Source organism: Mastigoproctus giganteus, chromosome 14 (genome assembly GCF_048544385.1).
Source record: "Mastigoproctus giganteus isolate SK-2022 chromosome 14, ASM4854438v1, whole genome shotgun sequence".
NCBI lineage: Eukaryota > Metazoa > Arthropoda > Arachnida > Uropygi > Thelyphonidae > Mastigoproctus > Mastigoproctus giganteus.
This window is the reverse complement of record NC_143588.1, coordinates 78,025,995-78,049,919: the sequence shown is the minus strand read 5'-3', so window position 1 is coordinate 78,049,919 and position 23,925 is coordinate 78,025,995. Positions and strand designations below refer to the sequence as shown.

Sequence of the window (23,925 nt, the reverse complement as noted above, 5' to 3'; positions counted from 1 at the left end):
TACACACAAATAGTGGGGCAGTTAATCAGGATTTCTTACAATGGGGAATTTTAGCCTTCCAGATATTGATTGGAACTTGTGGGTTGGTCAATTGCAGTAGAACATTTCTGGATTTAATGGACGACTGCTTTATACATAAGCATGTTAGATGGGCAACAAAAACAAACAATACTCCTAATCTGATTATCAGCAGTGATCACAATGTAATGATGTGTGATTTACTTAAAAACATAATTACTATCAAGAGCAAGGGAAGGGATTTTGATTTCATAAAGGTGATTGGCCTTAGATAATTCCTAAATTCTTTTCAATGGGACTAATTGATGATGTTATTAATTGGGAAGTGCTGAGGGAAGTAATCATATATGCTGCTAAGCTTTTCATACCAATTAAGAGATATTTGTTTTAGGTTTACACCGAAATGGCTATTAGGTGACAGAGTAAGAAAATGCATGGGGTGATTATAAATTATCAAGAAAAATAGAAACCTAAAGTACAAATTAATCTGCAATCAAGTCACTAGAGGGGTTAGAAAACTAAGGCAGATTATGAGAAGTATTTTTCTAACAATGCAACAAAAAGTAACAAATAATTCTTTGCTTATTTTAATACTAGAAGGAAAGGGATAAACTACATTGCCCAACTAGATATAAATGGCATAAGTATAGATAAGTTCGGGTAGCAGACAAACTGAATAAATAATTTTGCATCTGCACTTACATGTAAAGAAGTTCTTAGGAATGGGGATACCAAATCTTAACTGGGGACTATATAATTCTGTGATAACTAAGAGGAGAGTGGAAGAGAAACTGGTAAAGCTATATGTAAATAAGGCAACTGGGGGTGGGTCTGATGGAATATATGCAATTATATTAAAAGAAGCAACAAAATTTCTGCTACAGCTGCAGGATTTTCAGACAAAACACTGTCGACCAACCATGGCCCTTCAAGGGTTTTTAAAGTTTCATTTTTTGAGGCTAATGAATCCCTTCTATCTGCTGAAGTACATTTTATGATTTCTGGCTCTTTTTCTCTCTTGCACTTTACTGACTATGTTACACAGTGATTCTTCAGTAATAACTGAAGTCTCTGCTTGATTTACATTTTCCTCAGTATTATTGTTTTCAAGGCTGGTAGGTTTAGATATATTTGAAGATGTAACCTCATTCTGATAGCATGTGAAGTCTGTTGTGAAGTAATTTCTTTATTCTCCTCAATTTCTTGTGCCGTTTGTGATGTGTGACTTCCCGAGGGAATTACATTAGTATTCTCTGGTAATGCACTGCAAGACCGAACTTTTGCAGTGAGCCTTTCTTCTAAAAAATTTAAATCCTCAATACTTCCTCTCAGATTTTAAAGGCAAGGGAAAATATATGAAGCAAGTTCTATATCAAAATCTGTAGAAATGGATCCACAAGAAGGGGATTTATCTCTTCCATAGAAGTAATCCATATCAGAAGAGACCATGCTGTTGCAATCTCCAGCACCATCCTATTCTGATACATCAAAAAAATGTAATTAACAAATAAACAAGAGGAACTGCCTCAATAATGACTTGTAGAACTTTTCACCATTCATTTGTTAATTGAATTATAATGTAGAACATATTGAGCCTTGTTTCTCTTACATTTATTAATTAAAAAATGTAAGAAAAAGTTGTAAGCAAACCTTTAGCCATAATTATTATAACAGCATCTTTGAATTCAGGTAGGTCCATACAGATTGCAGATGTGTTTTTCCTGCACAAGGGGGGGGGGTCCTCCCCCCAAGTTATTCTGGGTTTATTTAGCCTGCACAATGTGCAGATCGGCCTGTAAACACACACTTTCACATAAAAATACACACATAGAATATGAGCAACAGGCTTTGACATTTTTATTGTTAAATAATAATTTAAAAGTACTGAGTGATGACTTTTAATTCTCCCATATAAGTGTTTAATAAACTAATTAATTTTAATCATAAACATAGTGCAAACTGTTTCTTCATTTCACAAATAATTCAGTACATTCAGTACAATAATTCAGTACCATGTAATGCATTTCATATAATTACAGGTTTTATATGATATATGATTTTTGTAAGGTTAACTTACCTCTCCTCAATTAGTCTGACATAGGTCTCATATTCTTCTTTTCCTATAAGAAGATCTCTTCCTTTAATAAACAGTTTTATTCCAAACTGTGGCGATTCAAGGTATTTAGCCAACTGACTTACAAATACTTGATCTTCTTTTGCATAGCAAACATATGCATCATAATATGTCGGACCTAAACAAAAAATTTTGAACTTAAGCAAGCATGTCTGTTTAACAAAAGGGAAAAAAAAAAAGAAAAAAAGTACCATGTTTACAAAATCAATGTTTTCTTTTTAAAAAAAACTCAAAGGCCTGCTAAATGAAAGTTATTTATTTCTGCTATTTATGGATAACTTTTTTTGTTTTTAAACTTTAACTGGCAAGGAAAAAAAAAATAATAATAATAAATGAAATTATTCCTTAACTCGAACTAATTTTTAAATGAAGGTAGTACCTCCTCAACAGAAAGTTCTATGTGTGGCGTGGTTCATTGAGACGAACTCTGACATTCAAACTCAAATTATCAAACAAAGTACAGACAACAACCACAGTCTCTTACCAGTGAGTGGCACTGAAAGAATGGAAATGGAAAATGTCAATCACAAAAAAGGGTATGGATGGCCTAGCACAAATGCTGAAGATATGGAATGGGTGTGTGAAATGTCTGCTAGGAGCCCTTCCAAACCATTCTTGTCTGACAAATTTGATTGGTTATTATGATGTGGTCACAAAGGAACTGGATGCGAAAAATAATTTTGATATCATATACTTGGATTTCAGGAAAGCTTTTGACACTGTTGCGCATGGAAGACTACTGTACAAATTGGAGCAGAATGGTATTAAGGGTAAGTTGCTACAATGGATAAAAGGATGGTTAAGTGGGAGAAGACAGAGGGTGGTAATCAATGGGTGCTGCTCTTCATGGACTAATGTTATTAGTGGAGTCCCACAGGGTTCGGTGTTGGGTCCACTGTTGTTTTGTGTATTTATCAATGATATTGATGAAGGTATATCAGGCTTAATGTCGAAGTTTGCAGATGACACAAAGGTTGGCAGGGTTGTTAATGACAGTAATGGCAGTGTGCTACTGCAACAGGATCTAGATAATTTGGGCAGATGGGCTAAGAAGTGGCAACTGAAGTTCAACCTTGACAAATGCAAAGTACTGCATATGGGTAGAAGTAACCCCAGAGAAACGTACCAACTGTGTGGTACTACACTTAAGGTGGTAGAAAATGAAAAAGACCTGGGAGTAATTGTGCAGTCAGATATGAAGTTTTCTGAGCAGTGCAGACAGGCTGCTAGGGCAGGTCATGGGGTTTTGTCAATGATATATAGGAATTTTGCTAGCAGGGAAAAGGAGGTGATTGTCCCTCTGTATAAGGCAATGGTCAGGCCACGCCTTGAGTACTGCGTACAGGTCTGGAGGCCTCATTTTAGGAAGGATGTAGATTTGCTTGAGCGTGTACAGAGAAGAGCAACACGATTGGTGAGGGGAATGAAGGGATTCTCTTACCAAGAGAGGCTTAAGTTCTGCAAATTGCAGTGGCTGGAGACTAGGCACCTGCGCGGTGATCTGATTGAGGTCTATAAGGCCTTGAATGGGTTGAGCACGCTGAATTCTGATGGGATCCTTCCACTTGTTCAGATTACGAACCTACGGGGACATAAGTTCAAATTAAGAAAGGACAGATGTAGAATAGATGTGCGGAAATTTGCCTTTAGCCAGCGGGTGGTTAATTGCTGGAACAAACTTCCATCTGTCGTTGTGGAAGTTGATAGGTTAAATAAATTTAAGGAGGAACTGGACAGGCATTTGGAGGGAATGGTGTGATGATTTTTTTTTTTTTTTTTTGGCTGATGCTGCATAAGCTCCTACACTTGCTTTCTTGCATCATGTGCCACTACTACTACTACTACTATTCAGAACTGCCTTCAGGATATTTCACATACCAAGATCAATTGTATATTGAGTCTTGAACAAATGTTTTAAAGCTCTATGCATATAAAGCGCAGGCCTCGAAACCCGAAGAGAAACTAAAGCATTTTTAATTTGCATTGCATATGCTTCATGTGATGAAAATTTTCTTAAGCAGAATGTTTTCTCAATGAGTCTACAATCCATGTTTTGGGGATGGTGAGTAGGCATAATGTTTGAATGTGGAGCTTGGAAAACCTGCACATTGTACAGGAATTGGAATAAAGCAGCAAAATGGTGAATGTTTGGTGTGGACTTTAAGATCATGTAACTGGCTCATTCATTTTTCATGAACAGACTTTGAATATGACACTTACTTAGATATGCTTGAGATTTATGCCTTCCCACAGCTGGAAGAACTTCAATGTAATGTCTTTCTCCAGCAAGACGACACACCTCCACATTGGGCTTTGACAGTGCACAATTCACTTAATAGGTATTTTCCAGGCCATTGGACTCTGTAATGGTCTCAAACTATGGCCAACATGTTCACTGGTCATTACACCATCAGACTTTCTCTATGGGGCTATGTGAAAGGTATGGGAATAAAAATACACAACATTGTGGAACTGTGAATGAAAATTGAAGCTGTTATAATGACTATTGATTCTGGCATGCTGGCATATACTTGAATGGAGACTGAGTATCAACTAGGCACAGTTTGCGCTACAAAGGAAATTTATTAATATGGAAAAACTTTGAGTTGTTCTGTTGATGGCTCTAAATTGTTTTTTTTTTAATAAATCTGTTTTTCTTTTTGTAATGAATTTATGAAGTTGTCTAGGTCTTTTTGGGACACCCTGTATAACTCTGAGTGTATATTTCTCCTCAGGAAGTCAAAATACTTTGAGAAGACCCTCCAGGTTTCTCATGAACATTCTTTCTGATAAGCTAAAGCTGCCACCTGGAAGATTAAAACATTGATGGAACTGATATTCAAGTCCATCTTACAAATCAAGTGCACTGAATTTTGGCAAGGTTCAGTCCTTCTCTGACAACTAGATCCTTTACTTGCACATTAAAACTGGTGGAATTAGCTGTATTCCCAACATGCAAGATCCAAAAATTAATATGCCTAGTACATGGGTGGAAATGATCACCAAGGTGTGAACCAATATAAGCAAGAATTGTGGTGTGACATTCACACTGTGCAGGATTGCTGAGCCTATGTGACGCTAGCAAATACTAGGTGGCAGATGACTCTGATCACTCAGTGCAATACTACCAATTGGCTAATGAGAGATAAAGGGGGGAGGGGGACCACCTTTGGTTTCTAGTGCAAAGTTTCCAGCATTTCTGCCATCTCTTCTCATGCAGCAGGAGTCATATCTTTCAAGGTTATGATATTCATTATGATTAGCTAAACAGATATAAAAAATTTAATGATAATAGGCCAAGAGGCAGAATAAGGAGGTGGAACGATAGTATCAAGCAAGCATTAGAGGAAAGAAAGCATATCCTGGATAGGGCTAAAGATGTAGGAGGAAACAGGATAGCATATAGGGAAAACAATGAACAGAAGACAAGTTATATCGGCAATACAAATCAGTCCAGGACTAATCTGTACTATGTTGTTGTTGTTGGTATTTGGCTTAATGACACAAGGGCTACTGAGGCCAAATTGTGTCTGCTCATAGTTTATTCAGTCGAAATATACCGGTGTAGATGTTAAATTAAAAACTCCTGTATAGGCCAATACATTTTAAAAAGATTATAAGTTCTATGTTTGCATAATTTCCCAGGATATGAGTTAAATCATATGAGACGTTCAGCCTAGAGAGCGACTGAAAAGTGTTTGAACATACGGTTGAATAAAGGGGGCAATCACACAGAAAATGCCTAACAGTAAGTTGACTGTCACAGGATGAACACTGGGGGTGGATCTTTTCCCAGTAGCAGGAACAGATGGGTATGATGCATGTGTCCAATTCTGAGTCTTGATAGTACTACTTCCTCTTATCTGTTTTGTCAAAAGCCTGAGAGCCACAGCTTTGATTCTTGCTTTATCTGGTAAAGTTTATTGTTGGTGTTAATTTTCCAGATATGTGACCAGTTGTCGTAACTTGCTTTGCAAATAACAGGCTTATAATCAATGTAAGGAACCTGAGGATGTTCTGGGACAGCTGGTTGAGGATGTTTAGCTGCGAGGTCTGCACTTTCATTTCCTGGAATGCCAGAATGTCCAGGGATCCAGCAAAAACTGGTTGACTGATTGGACACGCTGCAGGAAAATAGCTGAGAATGAATGTGTTTCAAGGTAGGATGAGAAATTCTTCCTTATGGCAGACACAGCACTGAGTGAGTCGGTGTAAATTATGGCAGGTGAGATAGAAAGTTCAATAATTTTACTAAGTGCTAATTTTATGGCATATAATTCGGCTGTGAAAACGCTGCAAGCTAATGGTAGTGAGGCTGTAACCGTATGAGAAGGAAAAACTGCAGCAGCACCAACCGTACTAGCTGTTTTTGATCCGTCAGTATAGATTTTATGGGAGTTCAGAGTAGTGTGAGCTAAGTGCAACTGCCTGATATTAAAGGAAGGTACAGTATTCTTCCCCCACTCCAGAAAATGTGTATCACGAGAGGCAGAAACAAATGTCCAAGGTGGAACAGGTGCAGTTATGTCCTGAAAAATATCGCTTAAATTGATATTCCAACTCTGAGAAAGCTGTTTAATCCTGAATGAAGCAGGTCTGTTTTCATTTGGCTTGCTGTCATATAACAAATCCCACAGAGTATTATAAAGATACTCCCAATTGGGGTGCGATGGAAGACTGTAGCTCTTAGCAGCGTAGTGGAGCAGTAATGATTTCCTACGAAGATGTAATGGAGGATCATGTGCTTTGATATAAAAACTCTGGATTGGCAAAGTCCTAAAAGCACCCAATGCAGTCCTGAGAGCACTGTGCTGGATAACATTTAGACGTAAAGTAGTGCTCCTGGCAGAGTCATAGACTGGACGACAATAATCTAGCCCTGAACAGATTAAAGTTCTATACAGATGCAGTAGCGTATACTGATCAGTGTCCCATGACATAGCCGAGACTGATCGCAGTATATTCAGATGCTTTAGACATGTATTTCTTAAATGAGAGATGTGAACTTGGAAGTTCAGCTTTCTGTCTAATATCAGTCCAAGAAATTTAACAGTACTTACAAGCGGGATTGGAACATTGTTTATTTGTAGTTCCAGATCAGGATGGAGAGCTCGCTTCTTGCAAAAGTGAGTGACAGTGCATTTTTTTCTGATAGTCAGTAGCTATTCCGTGAAGTCCATGATTGTATTTTGGTAATGGCAAGTTGGAGCTGTCGTTCGATGGTATTCATACTTTGAGACTGACAGGAAATGGTAAGGTTATCTGTGTACATGTAAGTTTCAACAGTTTTTGGGATATCTCGTGATATGCTGCTAACTCGGATTGAAAATAGTGTTGGGCTAAGTATCGATCCCTGCGGGACTCCTTCTTCCTAGAAGCGAGATGCAGAGAGTACGTTTTCATGTCGGACCTGAAAAGAACGCAATTGCAGAAAATTTTGAATTATTTTCAGTAAATGGTCCCTAAGACCCAGATGGTAAAGGTCCATAATAATCCCATGATGCCATGTAGTGTCAAATGCCTTTTCAAGATCTAGGTTGACTATGACTAGATGTTGTTTTATGACAAAGGCATTACGAATATGAGATTCGGCTTTGATAAGCACGTCCAGTGTTGATCTATTCCTCCGAAAGCCATACTGATGATCTGGAAGGAGATTCTGCGATTCTAGGATGTAAATGAGCCTAGTATGAATCATCCTTTCGAAAATTTTTCCCACGCAGCTCATAAGAGATATTGGCCTATAATTTTCAACACAGGAATGATCTTTTCCTGGTTTTGGCAAGGCAATAATGAAAGAATGACGCCAGGAAGAAGGATAGGCATTTTTGGAGAATATTCGGTTATAAAAGATTAACACTGTACTCAAATCCTCTTCGAGTAAATGCTTCAGCATAACGTAATGAACTCCATCTGGGCCCGCAGCACTATTTGAAGATCTTTTTAACGATTCTTGAAATTCTATAAATGTAAAGGATTGGTTGTACAGGAACGAGCGGTGCGTGAAAAAGTTGATTTTATGTCATTCTGCACTAGCTCTGATGTTCTGAAATGTGGACGCGTAAGAGGCAGAAGCAGAGATTGTAGCAAATGATTCTGCAAGTGCATTAGCAACTTCTTCAGCTGTAGATAGGTCTTTCCCTTTCCAATGAAGTATTGGAGAGGGCAGACGAGCAAATTTCCTGTTTAGTGCCTGTATTCTTTTCAAGATGATGCATGTGTCAGTGTCTTTTGTGATTGTTGAGGCAAAAGCGATCCACGAGTCTTGTTTTGCTTTCCGTCTAATTTGCCTTGCTTTTAGCCTTTTATAAGCAATGAGGTTATTAGTGATGGGATTCTTACAGAAATTTCCCAAGCTCGGTTTTTTCCCTGTTTGGCAGTGAAGCAATCTGCATTCCACCCGTGATTGCGATGTGTTGTCTTGGATTTTGGAATGTAGGTATTAGCGGCAGTCAGAATCTGATTGGTGACGTATTTACATCATCAATGGGTTCTTTTTGAACATAAAGTCTGTCTAGAAGTATTTGAGCAGAATAGCCATCCCAGTTCACCTTTTTAAACTTCCAAGTGGATCTTTGATTAGGATTTGCAAGGGGTAACTTACAAACAGTTACCCCTGTTTGTAAGGAGCAAATAATCGGAAAGTGAACACTATTAAAAGGATCTGTTAATACAGACCATGTCATTGTTGGAAAGATGGATGGTGAGCAAATTGACAAGTCAATTTCAGAAGTAGATCCTGTAAGTAGGTGGATGTAGGTAGGATATCCAGAGTTTAATTAATCCAGATCATTATTATTTATAAATTTCTCAATCAACTTGCCTCTTCTGTCCATTGTAGCTGATCCTCACAATGGATGGTGTCCATTAAAGTCACAGAAAAGACAAATTGGAGTTGGGAGATGTATAATGAGGTTGTCAAGTTCTGAATGGGAAAGTGGTAGAGATGGTGGAATATAAATGGAATCAATGGTAACTGAAATACCAACTGCAATCCAAGCTGCCACAGCTTCTAGGGTGGTTCTTAATTGGATCAGTCTGGATGGTATGTTAGAACTCACAAGGATGGCTACTCCTCCATGGGCAGGAGACTCTGGGCTCCTATCTTGTCTGTATATCATATAATTTGAAAATTTCGGCAAAACTTGGAGGTGACAAGAATGTTTCCTGTAGGCATATACCTATAGGATTGAATTGAAAGATTAAATCCCTTAAGTCATCAGAGTGGCTGCTTAGTCCTCTACAGTTCCACTGTATATGTTAGGCATTATTTTGGTTTGGCTGAGGATGATTCATCTGACTGTTTTTTATATGCAGGGCATTTTTTCCCCTTTTTTGGGAATAAGGGGGGGGTGTCCAGTATCCATAGTGTCATTGGCATGGAGTTCTAGGATAGGTTCTTCATAATTTGGGTGTATATCCACTTTCATAGTGTTGGTGGGTGGATCAGTTTCCTTACTGTCTTTAGTAGGTTTAATTTTTCTGTGTCTTTCGAGACCATCAGAGCATCAGTGGGATACTAATTGGGGTGTTGGTGGTACCGCTAGTTTTAGTTTTATCTTTTCCAGTGGTTGATAAAGTTGCTTTTACCCAATTAGCTAGCGAGATGTTGGGCAGTATTGAACATCTGTTTGAATTGCAGGTGTATGAAAACTTTGGGTGCGAGAGGCATAAGAGATGGAATAGGCATGGTCAACATTATTTGTCTGCGTGCCTCAGGATATGTGACTTTATGTTCGATTTTGTATTTTTGGATTTTCCTACCTGTTTTCCACATTTCACATGATTTAGAAAAGGCAGGGTTGCTTGGTTGGTTGTTGGGTTTTATTGGCGCATTAGCAACTAAGGCTATAATGCGCCAAAACCAGGTGAAAAAGGCAGGGTGACTGCCTTTGCAGTTGTCAACTTCTGCTGGACAATCTGCTTGTGTATGATCTTTTGATCCACAAATAGGACAGATGGCGTCACTTCTGCATGCCTGCTGTGAATGGCCATATTTCTGGCATTTAAAACAGCAAAGAGGATTCGGGATGTATGGGCAAATTCAGCAGTTTAAATATCCAGCTTTTACTGAGGATGGCAAATCAGGAGTGTTAAAAGTTAAAATGATGGAACGAGTTGGAATGAGATTTCCATCTTTTTTTGTCATAATTCTTTTAGCACTGATTACCCTTTGATGGCTAAGTTCTTGAACTAGTTCCTCCTCAGATGCCGACCGGGCTAGCCGAGTGGGTAAAGTACCTGCCCGGCAACCCAAAGGTCGCGGGTTCGATTCCCGCCTCGGGCTTGGATCAAAGTACTGCAAAAACCTTGGGAGGTGCAATATGGCCACAGAAGCCGATGCGCCAACAACTACCAAATCAAAAAAAAAAAAAAAAACCTCCTCAGACACTGTAATTAAGTCCCATCTTGTGATGACTCCTTTAGATGAATTTAAAGTATTGTGGGGAGTAATAGAAACTGGCAATCCACCAAATGTCATTGTCTTTAATAGCCACTCAGAATGTTTGGAGGTGGCTGTTTCAACCAGGAGATCTCCTGATTGTAGTCACTTCACCATTTTTGGTGATCCTGCAATAGATTCTAGATATCTTTGAATCATAAATGGTGATAACTTGCCCACGGGTTGGGTGGACAGAGAATATCACCAGAAAATTTGGGATGTCTGGACACTGTGCTTCTGTTCGAAGCCTTTTTGGTTGACTAGTGTTTGTTTATTCTTGTCTTGAGCTTGAAGGCTCTAAGGGTGGAAAATTGTTAGAATCCATGATAGCTCCTTTTGGCCCTGGGGGTTTATCTTTACCGCCCAGGTTATCAGCCCCGCCACGGAGCAGTGCCACAAGGTGACCAAGCGACCGAGTTAATAAGTTAGTACTAATAGAAAAAGGAACAGAAAGGTGGTTTTCCTTACTGGGCTTCTGCCTACTTCTTGTAGTGCGAGAGAGCTACTATGCTATAGAAATAAAGAAAACTGTGTTTGAAACTAAAAATAGAAACTGTTTGCTTAAATGCTCTTTATAAAAAACGCTTTGAGAAAAGCACTAGATCACTTGGCCACGGAACGCTTGGCACCCAGGACCTAATCTGTACTAACACAGCAACCTGTACACACTGGATAATAGATATGGATAATGTATACATTTTGCAGGTTGCAAATTGATGACTTACACATAGATATTTCAAACTTTGTGTGAAAATTAGTTTATTACTAACTGACACAATAATGCTTCAAAGTGGTTAGATAAATATTTCTTAGAGAAACAGAATTTTGTTTCATAAAATAATATGATGAACTTTTACTTTTTGAAGGTTGGTCAAAATTAAGTTTTACTTTCTTTTAGTTATTTATAATATTCAGAAACTAATTAATTATCTTTTTGATCTAATCAAAACTTTGAAAGTCATTTTCTGCATATCTGAACTGTTACTGTATAACTGACATATACAGTGATAGATGAGTTTACAGCTACCAGCGATTTGCAGCTGATAAATATGACACTTGCTGTTGCAATACACTTTCTGCTCTGGTATCATGCAGTGTCAAATGTGCAAAGTGCATAACAATTTGCATGATATCCATGCAGTGAGCGAGCTCACCATAAGCCACAGAGTTTAAAGCCCTAAGTAAGTTAAGTATCATCTAATTCAATTACACATTCTCATTTTAATGTCAATGAGAGAGAGCAGCAATATTAGCAAAATAAAGTTTAACTATAGTGTAATTTTTAAGTGATAGAAAAAACAAAAACCAATATTTTAGATACTTACGTCCTTCTGAGTGGTCATGAATAGTAAGCAAATTTGGATTGTCAGGAGGAAAATCCACTGCCCGACATGAACTAACTGTATAAGAAAAAAAGAAATATTTAATATTATTATTGAAGCAATAAATTTTAAATTATTTGAATTTTTTTGACTGATGCATTAAAAGCTTGGCTTCTTTGTATCTTTTAGACTTTACTAGTATGATAAAATCCCATTAGAGCAAATGCACTGTTAACAAAAATTTCTATAAATGTCCATGTCCTCAATGACTTCACTTACTATCATTACTTTATAAGTTTAATTTAAACAAAACAGTTTGAATGAAAAAAGTTCAGTACAATAAATTATTTTCCAAGCTCACACTTAGGAAAAAAATTTTCTGAATTACAATGAAAGAAAAACTGTATGGGAAAAGCACGAATGGTAAATGCAGGAACACAAACACTAGTTTGATTTCATCGCTCATGTCGAAAAGACTACCCCAGAGCACTACTTCAAGTGTACCCCATATTGTAAAGGAATGAATAAAACACTAATAGTATAGCATTTGCTTGGGGTGAGTGATATCATTAGAATTAGTAATGTTTAACCTGTTCAACTTAATGTGATATGAATATAGCTATTCTGAAATACATTAAAGTTGAATTTCCTTATTAATGACAAAAAAATTAACACTAAAAATAAAGTGATGCATTATAATGAAATAAATAAAAAATTACATTACTGTACCATATTTTTGGGCATGTGGCTTACCAAAATTCTATATCATGCTGTATTTTTTTATAAACAAGATATGCTTCCAAAATAATAATCTCTATAAATATTTTTTACTTTTATGGTATTCTGTAATTTTATTTATTATTGATTATAAAGTTGACATTTAAGATATACCGAATACAGCTCTTCTGTACGTGAAAAAAGTGTTGCAGAAATTATCCGAACAAATAGAGGTAACCCTTGTATAACACGGTAGTTAGGTTCCTATAAAATGTTGTGTTCTATGAAACCGTGTTATACGGAACTAAGAAAAAGTACAAAAAGGGGGGGGGGGGTTATGTTCCAAAAGCTAACAAAAATACACCATTCTAGATTTCGTGTATCTTCTGCTCTAAAAAATCAGTAATCTGGTTTTGTTTGCTTTTGCTTGATAACCCTGTGAATTTCATCATATAGAACTAAGCATTTTTGAAGCTCCCTTTTGAACTTTTGGCTCCTTTCAGTCAAGAATCTATATTAAAAAAATAAGATTCTAATTGCTTGGCTAACTTGATGCTTTCCTGTATGCTTTTTTAGTGTAAAATTTGTAAGTTTAAAATTTTCATCTATGCTATCATCCTCCGAATTGATTTGGTTTATCTACGATGCAATTTCCATCAAAATCTGCTTCGCCAGCCAGCCTGCCTCTTTTTCTATTGGTAATTTTTGAACATCTTCAGTAATCATATCTTTTTTTTTTTTTTTTTTATTTCTTTAGGAGCATCAGCGACTAAGGCCATGTTGCTCTGCATATATTGTCTATAAATTGCATGTGTCCTGAAGTCAATTTCTGTTTTGCTGGATGGAAAACCCAAGTTTCTGAGAGAAAAACACCATGCTTCCCTTGCCCAAGCCCAACTAACTCAGCCACGTTGTGAAAAAAGACCCATAACAATTCCTCACATCATCAACGGGATTCGAACTCAGGTCTTTTCCACCCTGAGTGGGGAGGAGAGCAATTCTATGAACTGTGCTACCCACAAGGGCTTCAGTAGTCATATCATCAAAACTTTCCCCTCCCACCGACACAGCAAGTTCTACTATCGCACCGATTCTGTTTTCTGCTGGTTCGACCATATTTCCCGAATGAACTGACTCTGGCCATACATTTTTTCACACATACATTTAATGTTGATGGTTTTACTTCTTCGAGTGATAAACCTATGATTTTGATACAGTCCACAATTGAGAAATGTTTCCGTGTCTCCACGTCTACTTCAATAAATTCGGAATAAATTTTTTCCAAAATCCACTGTAACAATTTTTTCTGATGTAATGAGTTTTAAAGGTCGATATAATCTTGATCTAATGGCTGAATGAAACAAGTTGTGTTAACCTAGTACAACTGTGGTGGTAGAAACATAACTTCAATGTTTGGATTGTTGTTGTTATTTGGTTTTTAGGAGCATTAGCAACTAAGGCTATATTGCTCCGGGATATGCGGTGGTCATTCTCTGACCTTTCTACATCCTCCATATTTGGTGGTGACGGGCTCGAACCCCGGTCTAATCAAGAAGCATGTGCTAAGCACTGCTGCTCCTTCCCACCTGGCTATGGAGGTGCCTCAATGTTTGGATGACTTAAATCTTTTGGATGGCCTGGTGTGCTATCCAATAGTAATAAAACTTTGAAATCTAAAATTTTTCCACAAGTTCAACAAGCATAAGTTCAATAACACAGAACATAACATGGGGATTTCCTAACAAAATAAAATACAGGGATTTCGCAATGATTTTATTTTGACTAGCGAGTCAATAGCGGGGATTCAAAAAGAGTGGAAATGTTGAAAAATTACATCCAACATAATAGCAGGGCTTTCCCTGCACAAAAGCTCAAAAATACCCTGTTATGCGAGGTTTGCTGAAATTCTCTAACTGCGTTAGAGTGAAACCGTGTTATATAAGTACCGTGTTGTGCAAGGATTGTCGCAAATTATCAATCGTGTTAGAGCGAAACCGTGTTGTAGAAGTACCGGTTAATACAGGGATTGCCTGTAATGGTTCTTTTAAAATAATTTTGAGCAATGTTCATTACAACAAAATTTTGTTAAATAATATGGTTTGTGTACCCCTGAGAAGTCTGTTGTAATGGGATTTTACTATATTATCTTTTAAGTGACTGTGAGCGTGTCTCTCATCAAGTTTATTTATATGTTGTTTCTTTCTAACTAGACAACCTTATAAATTCTGAAACTATGTGGAGGTTGTGCAAATTGTGAGTCAGGCTAAAAGAAATTATAAATACTGTACACCTTGTTTAACAACATTTCATTATAATAACACTTAAAAATTACCACCAATATAAGTTTGCAACATCCCTCATTTGTTATAATGAAGGTTAATGGAACATAGACTAAAATATGGCCTGGCTTACTTGTATAATGCTGAGGGGGCTAATGTTATTTACTCGAATTGTGTAATGAAGATTTTGCTACTGAAAAAAAAAAAAAAAAAAAAAATCACTGAACTTGTAAACCAAAGAATGTCAGAAAGCTGAAAAAATGCATTAATATTTCTTCAACTTTGTCTTACAAAAATTAATAATAACAAAACACATATCAGATTTTACCCATTTAGAAGTTGAAATGCCCATTCTGTTGGGGGAAAAAAAAAAAGCATACAAAGGAGCCTCAAAGTTAACAGAGATGTAGAAAAACATACTAATGCTATCAGCTACTGTACAAAGAGAAGAAGAATATGCATATGTCAATAACCCCATTTTTAAAATGGTGTTAATAAAATAAAACAACCTTATTTCCAATGTTGCACATGTTATCAGGGTGGTTATTGACAGGAATCAGATCCAGAAAAATTAGGCAGATGAGCTAAGAAGTGGCAATTGAGATTTAACATTGATAAATATAAGTACTGTGTATGGATAGCACTTAACCCAGAATATCATACCAACTGGATGGTATCATGCTCAAGGTAGTGGGGAAGGAAAAGGATCTAAGGGTAATTGTACAGTACAACATGAAGTTCTCTGAGCAGTGCACACATGCTTGGATAGCTTTTGGGTTATTTCAATGATATGCAGGAATTTTTACAGCAGGGAAAAGGAGGTGATTATCCTGCTGTATATGGCAATGGTTAGGCCACATCTGGAATACTGAATACAGGTTTGGAAGCCTCATTTTAGGAAGGATGTAGCTCTGTTGAAACAAATGAAGAAAGGAGGGCAACAAGATTAGTCAGGGGCACAAAAGGAGACCTTTATCAAGAAAAACTTCAGTTCTGTAAAATATAGCATCTGGAAACTAGGTACCTGCAAGGCTGGATTGAAGTGTTTAAGGCTTTAAATGGATTGAATAAAATACTAATGGCATCCATATTCTTTCTCAGATGACACACATAAGAGGACATAAATTGAAAATGGATGGTTGCAGAACAGATGTGAAAAATTCTTTCAGCCAGAGAGTAATTGATTGTTGGAACAAATTTCCATCTGCTGTTGGTGGAAGTGGGTAATTTTAATAAATTTAAGAAAGGATTACACAAATTATTAGAGATGAACAGATAAGGTGTATAGGTTTATTTTTGGTGACTGCTGTACAAGCTTTCTTCCTTGCCTCATTTGCCACTACTGATACTAAAAGATTTTCAGATTTCTACATTATAAACTCAAAATGGAAATGGTTGGGAAAATGTTTATAAGTCAGAGATGACTTACAAGTCTCAAACTAATGAAAGATTCAGATTTTCATTGAAAAACTCCATATATATATAATTTTTTCAATAAATTTTTAATTTTAACAATTGGATAAATTGTAGGATTCCTTAGGGTACCGATTTAATTGACTTAATAAATAGTAGCAATAGCTTAATTTTCAGTACTTACCTTAATATAATCTGCAGTTGGGCTTAGAGTGAATAAGGTGGAAATAGGCTAAAAATTGGATTTAATGTGGATGAGCTTAAATTTTGAACGGAGTTAAAATATGCTCAAGGAAATAGAAGTGCACGTCTTCATCCTTGGTTATCATGAATTAAAGTTGAAAGGAATTGGAACTATGAGAGTATAATCAATCATAGTTCCAATTCCTTTCAACTTTAATTCATGACAACCAAGGATGAAGACGTGCACTTCTATTTCCTTGAGCATATTTTAACTCCGTTGAAAATTTAAGCTCATCCACATTAAATCCAATTTTTAGCCTATTTCCACCTTATTCCCTCTAAGCCCAACTGCAGATTATATTAAGGTAAGTACTGAAAATTAAGCTATTGCTACTATTTATTATTTTAATTTTAATAAATCTCTTATTTTATTGAGTTGTTTAATCAAATTCCAGCAAAGCATTTTCAAATTAAGCAAAATATTTAATGTGGCCTTTCATGAAATCTAAATGGAATTTGCTTCTAATCCTGTGGTACTTAAAAGTGTTTGCAATGTATCAAAGGCATCCAGTTTGGAAAGAATCAGTGGTACAAAAGATTAAAAAAAGTAAGGAAAAACTAATAGGGCTTTACCTACTAATTATTTTAACATGGTGATTAATGGAGGCTATTAAATGTGGAAGGAAAAAATACATGGGATATTCTATAACAATAAATCAAAATAATTCACACTTAACACAATGTAAGGTTTGGCTTAAATTGTAAGATTTATTGGATGCTGAGTGATTTCTATTTTACTTAATGTCGAAAAAGGGTTGCTCAATTAGTGTGTTTGGTGGGCCACTCTGGAGAGGTTCAAAGATCTGGCAGACCACAATTATATATAATTTTTTTTAATTTAAATATTACAAAGGAATTTATTTACATAGGTATTATTAATATACAGAGTACTTTCACAGAAACTGGGTTAGAAAAAAAATGGAAGAAGGAATTCAATTATGACAATTCGAAAATTGTAGATCTCTTAAAGTACCATTTATAACTGACACAATATAATAGCACTGATAAAAGAGCACTGATTTAACCAGCTGAAATCCAATAAGAAGGGCAAGATTAAAAGGAGAGGTTTCCTTGGAGAATGAAATGTGGGCACACTTATCAGGATTAGCACGAAGGACAAAAAGCTAAAATAATTAGTGACCACAGCAATATCATTATTAATAAGCAAGTTGTTTTACTGTGCCTCCTGAAGTGAAATGGAGATAGCCCAGATTTTAATATCATCAATATAAGCAATGTGAGGGGGCACTTGCACAAGCAGCAGAGGTGGGATTAAGGCAGAGAAGAGAAGGGCAGAAAGAGCACTACCCTGTGGAATTCCAGCAGATACCTCTTTAATCAAAAAGGAGTCATTAAACCATAATAGAAGAGTTTGAGGGGGGAGGGATTCCTGTATGAAAAACAGCAAATTACTTTGTCATCATAAAATTTTTCTAATAAGTACAGGAGCACTGATAGGAAAACAGCATTGAATGCAGAAGATAAATCAAGGTAAACCAGGTCATGCTGACCCTAGTGTTTAATAGCATCAGATGCAAGAAAAGTAATTTCTAGACAATTAGCGATGGTAGGGACACCCTTCTTTCCATAGTGAATGTGGGAGAAAGTAGGAGATAGAAATAGGAAATGGATCTTTGAAACAATTTAACTAGTAAGGAGGAATAGACCCTCCCATTGTATTTTTTTTTAATAGTTTTGGATTATGAACTTTAGGAATGGGAAAGATAGAGTAATTATGCCAGGATTGAGGGAAAAATTTTTCAGTAAGACATTTATTAAATAAAGAGACTAATAATTCTAAAATGTAAGTGCTGGCAAGCTTTATAACAAAGTTGGGTATATTATCAGGCACAATGGAATTTAGAGAGGGATAGGTTATTAACGGCTGTTTTGAGATTCAAAGCATTAAAGGAGAATTCAGATAAAAGATTCACACAGAAGGGTTAAAGGGGTAAACTAAGAAATTAGGAAGAGAGGAAGGGCTATTGAACCTGCCTACATGTCCAAGTCATGGAAAGAGGTCAGGAGGAGAGGAGTAATTAGTCTGAGAGGACAAAATCTTTTTACAGGAGGGAGGCAGGATTCCAAGAATGTAAATTTTTATTTTTTTGAGAGAGACAAAAGTTGCATGGGCCTGAGTACAGAGGCAGGAGTTGAGGTCAGTGGGGCTTTTTGTGATACCCAAATGCACCTTAAAAGAAAAGGCAGCAGCCAGTTCCTTATCCCCATCAGCATTTTGAAATTGATGTGATGTGGGTCATCTTGAAGGCAGTAGATGTAGTAATGTAAGCCAACCATTTTTGAGCAGAGCAAAAGGTCAAGAGGGTAAGAAGAAAGCATATGCTAAAGGAAAATATCAAGGAGTCGAAGAGCTACTGAAATATTGAGGAATTTAGGAGAAAGGGAGAGCTTTTTTTTCAGAAAGAAAATTTTATTTTTAACTTGAGTGAATAACAAATCATAGTCTGGTAAGTTCGGCACTTTAACAAGTTGGGAATAAATTAAGAGTATTAAAATACTGAAACACCTGTGAACGTAATTCACCACGGCAGGAAAGCAAAGGAAGATTAAAGTAACCAAAAATAATAGTGCTAATTTTAAAATTAAGAAGCTGAATGAGCTGGACAAGCAAATCTATAAAGATCTATTCTTCTGAGCCAAGGAGGAAACATATATTTGCAATGTTTAAGTCAAGACAGCATTCCATTAGTAGGGTTTCAAAAATGGGGGATTGAGAGCATAAAAATTTCAATACAACAAAGCTCTTTTATTAATACCATAATTTAGTCCCTTTTTTAACTGTTCTGCTAATTATAAATTTTATTCATATAAAATTTATAATTTATAATTAAATAAAATTTAAAATTTATGAATAAAATTTAAATTTATAAAAATTTATAATAAATTTTATTCATATAAAATTTATAATCAACATTATGGGATAAATAATGTCAAAAGTGTGCTCACTAAACCAAGTTTCAGTAAGGCAACAGATAAGGAAGTTAGAGATGGGGGCAGAAGAAGAAGAAGAGTTTCGAGATACAATGGTTTATCCTTCCTTCAAGCTACAGATATTCTGGCCAAAGAAGAACAGGTTGAGAAAGTCACTGCAGTCAATCATAACACTGGTGACAGGAGAAAATCTACGATGACCACATGGTCAACATAAACACAAAGAGCAACATGGAATGTGATTTGAAATTGAAAATGCTGTCAACTGAAAATGGTTTAGATGATTACCAACTGATTTTCAGCAAAAAGATTAGACATAAGATTTAATTTGTAGTGCACAACACATGATATGAAGGGTTTTTTTTTTTTTTTTATGCATATCACTCTCAGCAAGATTTCAACAAAAAGGAGTTAAGCCTTTTTTATTTTCACTAAATCTGAATTTCGGGATGAAAAGTTTGCTGTGGAACATTTCATCGGAAAATCCAGAGTGCAAACATATTAACAGAAATGGGCAAAGGACACATTTATATTTCAATTTTTCAAATGAAGTTTTGATGTTTCTGTTTAGCCATAATTCTAGCTTAAATGACAGCATGGGGATCACAGTCTTTCTGGCATAAAATTTTTTACGAAAAAAAAAAAAAAGTTCCAGAGCAAAGTTCAGGGGAAAAAAATTATTTCCCTCACTTATGTACAACTGGAATCTGCCAAAACTTAAATATATGTATGTTTTAATTTCTAATCTGGATATGATTCTAATGATCCTATGGTTCTTTTTAAGTGGCACAGTGACTGCAATCTGCATAAATTAAAATAATATATACACATTATTGCATCCTCAGTAACGTACTTGTGTATGTGAAAAATCTGTTTCAATGCCTAAATATGAGGTGTAGCTATTAAATAACAAGACTGCACAAGCAGCCACTACACACCAAGATCCACCTGTGAAACAAAAGCACAGTAGTTGAACTTTTACCTAGTTGTCTGCCAAATCACTTTCCAACAGGCTCATTCACTTGGCAGTGAGACTGGTTTTCATTACCTTGTGTAAAATGACAGATAAAAGAATCAAATAATGAATCAACCTCACATTTTAAATAAAACTAAAGAAAACACCAACTGAAAGTAATGGATGTTACATCCAGTTTATGAGGAAGATACTATGTCAAGAGCTTGCATGTTTGAATGGCACAAAAGATTTTGAGAGAGAGAGAGAGAGAGAGAGAGAGAGAGAGAGAGAGAGAGAGAGAGAGAGAGAGAACATGGAAGATGATGCATGACCAGACCGTCCAGTATCCATGAAAACTGATGAACATGTGGATTAGGTAAGGACACTGATTAGATGTGATCGTCATTATTAAAAGTGGTTAGAAGTTCTGATGCAATCATTCTAATACTTAGAATGGTTTCACCAGAACTCAATATGAACAAAGAACTAGTTGGACACATTTTAACTGAAAATTTAGGCATGGGAAAAGTGTATGTGCCATGACTGTGGCAAAAATTTTGAACGAAAACCAAAGAATGAGAAGACTCCAAGTTTGTGAAGGTGTTTTGAAAAAAAAATTGAGAAAGATCCGGATTTTGAGTACTATAGTTACTTATGATGAAAGTTGGCTGTTCCAGTACGATGCAGAAACTAAAAGACAGTCAATACAATGGAAGACTAAACAATCTCTCAGGTGAAAAAAGCAGAAGTGTACAAATCAAAAATGAGAACTATGCCTCTTGTTTTCTTTGATATTAAAAAAATTATGCCTGAATACATCTAACCAAATTAGACTGTCAATCAAACATACTACATTGAAGTTCTGTGGCAAGGCTGCATGAAAATATTCGAAGGAAGATAACTGAATTGTGGATGGATGGTTGGATAGCCTGTCAAGACAATGCTCCAGCACACAATGCACTCTCTGTTTGCTAGTTTCTGGCCTGTGTGTGAACATGCATCCTACTTGACAGACCTAGTCCCTTGTGACTTTTTTCTCTTCCCTAAAATGAAAAGCATTCTCAAGGGAACTCATTTTCAGTCCACTGAAGACATTTGAAAAAAAAAAAATAATAAATAAATAAAAAGACTTCCAGAAATGTTTCTGTGGTTGGAAGAAACGTATGGAACAGTGTGTGCATGCCCAAGGCAAATTATTTTGAGGGGATAATTTGTAAGGTACAAAATATTTCTTTATATTTATTTTATTGCAACAGTCTCATTATTTAATAGCCCCACCTTGTATCATCAGAGTAATGAAGTGATGTTAGAACAATGATAATAGTAAATTAGTCTTGTATGCAAGGTTAACACTCTTACAAAATGCAAAAACCATAAATGAAAATACCACATATAGTTTGTAAACAAAACTTTAATAATAAAAATCTCACCTTCTGCAACCTGCAGTGGTGGCTCTGCAAGAACCTGCATCCTTCTGTAATATGAACTCACATCAGCTTCTATTATGAAATTGGAATATAAAATGAGACAGATTACACAACTCCTTTTTATATCTATTTTACTAAGGTTTAGAGTAAGCCTTGTACTAGAGTTAATCTAATGTTTATAATGCAAGATCACAAGTTCTTCATAGTCATTGAAAGATGTTATTAACCCTCTGATGGGAGCACCTCAGGATGAAGTATGCCAGAGCTGCTTTTTTATAATTTATTCAAAATCTACACAAGAGCCATCAATGCCAATTTATGAATTCTTCAGTTATTAGTGTTTCTCATCAATCTGCATCATTAATTGTTTTGTTATTAAAGTAGTATAGCCCTAAAAAAATAAAAAAAAGCATTTTCTTAAGCCTATTCATGTATATTAATTATCTGGTGTAGAAACATAAGAATTTAAAATTAGCAGCATCTTTCCTGTCGAAGCACCGACGTGTGTTACTGTCACGTTTCATTTGTGTCTCCCAACTGAAATACTTCCTTGCTTCAGATGTTTATGTCTCTTGGTAACAACCATTCACTTTGGTGTGGGTTTATTCAATTTCAGTTTCTTTCAAGTTTCACTTTTTTCTTTTCTATATGAAACCCCAAGCAAAAAAAAAAAAGGTATTAGAACCTATAGTGTTTAGTACTGTGTGTGTGTGTGGGTTGAAGGTTGAGAAGATAAAAGAAGATACTTGTTGACATTATACTTGAATTTCTGTAGACTAATTTTCAGGAAATAGGTGCAAAGGCAGGGTTGTTCCAGAAAACAGAATTTGAGGGGATAAGTAAGGAAGAAGAAAAGTTGGTTCTGTGAGTCTGAATCTGGACAGTAGTGGATGCTGACTGGTGGCGGCATGTGTTTGGACTGGTTTGGGGGGGGGGTGATTATAGAAACCAATTCAAAAGAACATGGCCTATGGAAGTATCTATAGAACAGGCATGCAATGGAAACAGAACATCTATGAGACACAGAGTGGAGAGATTTTGTATGAGATAAGTCATTAATTAACCTAACTGCCCTCTTCTAAGAAACCCGTTTTGGAGCGGGGGAAGCTGTCCCAGATGTGGGAACAATATTCCATGGTAGGGCTGATATAAGATTTGTACAGAGCGGGTAGATTTTGGAAGAAAAGTAACATTGAGAGCAAAAGAGAAAACTCAGTTTTTTAGATGCAGAGGAAATAATATTTGTGATGTGCTTATGCCAAGAGAGATTAAAAGTCAGAGTAGAAGAATCCTTTTTACAAGATATAAGACAAGACTGAGTTTTAGAAGGATTGAAATCAACTAAGTTATTCAGGGCTGGCCTTAGGCCGACTAGGCCCAATCGGGCCCTACGCTTGGCAGAAAAATTAAAATTAGATGAAAAAAGGAAAAAAAGAATAGATGAAAAAAAGGAAAAAAAGAATTGATGAAAAAATAAATAAATAAAAAAGAGATAAATAAAAAGAAAAAAGAGAAGGAAAAAGTTTTTTTTTTTTTTTTTAAGTTAAAAGGCTCCTGTGAAACTCGAAACAACTTTTTTTACACATGTTTAGAAAATATGATTAGCATTTTATTAATGAGTACAAAGGATGCACACAAAAATAATGTTTTTATTATTTATTTTTATTTTTTTTAAATTCATAATATGTGAACAGCAAAGTCTGTATAATTTATAAAGGTGTGGAAATTTTGGCCATTGTCTAAGTAATTATCTCAAGGCCAGTTTTAACACGTCCCTTGAAATATCAAAAGTAATTAATTTTCACACATGTATACCCCACTTTAGGCATGGGCCAGACATAAAGTGGGGTATACATGTATGAAAATTAATTACTTTCGTCTGGCTCCCTCTGTTTGGCCGAGTAACCCCGCTCACCCTGCCAAACACAGTACGCATTGCTCTAAAGTTGTACTGTAATGTTGGTGTGTTTTAATTTGAATAATTGTGCTCCTTATTGTGTAAGTAAGTAAAAGTAAGTAAAA

At 35.9% G+C, this 23,925-nt stretch overlaps 1 protein-coding gene across 1 annotated transcript in view; it reads right to left on the bottom strand.

Annotated features, from left to right (window-relative positions):
- LOC150075268 (myeloid differentiation primary response protein MyD88-like) overlaps positions 1–23,925 on the bottom strand; it is a 62,526-nt gene that overhangs the window by 17,120 nt on the left and 21,481 nt on the right. The window contains exons 3-5 of the mRNA XM_090388249.1: positions 21,907–21,975; positions 11,921–11,995; positions 2,096–2,270 (exon numbers count right to left, since the gene is read on the bottom strand). Coding sequence (XP_090244375.1) covers positions 2,096–2,270; positions 11,921–11,995; positions 21,907–21,975 — 319 coding nt within the window. The remainder of the gene's footprint in view (positions 1–2,095; positions 2,271–11,920; positions 11,996–21,906; positions 21,976–23,925) is intronic.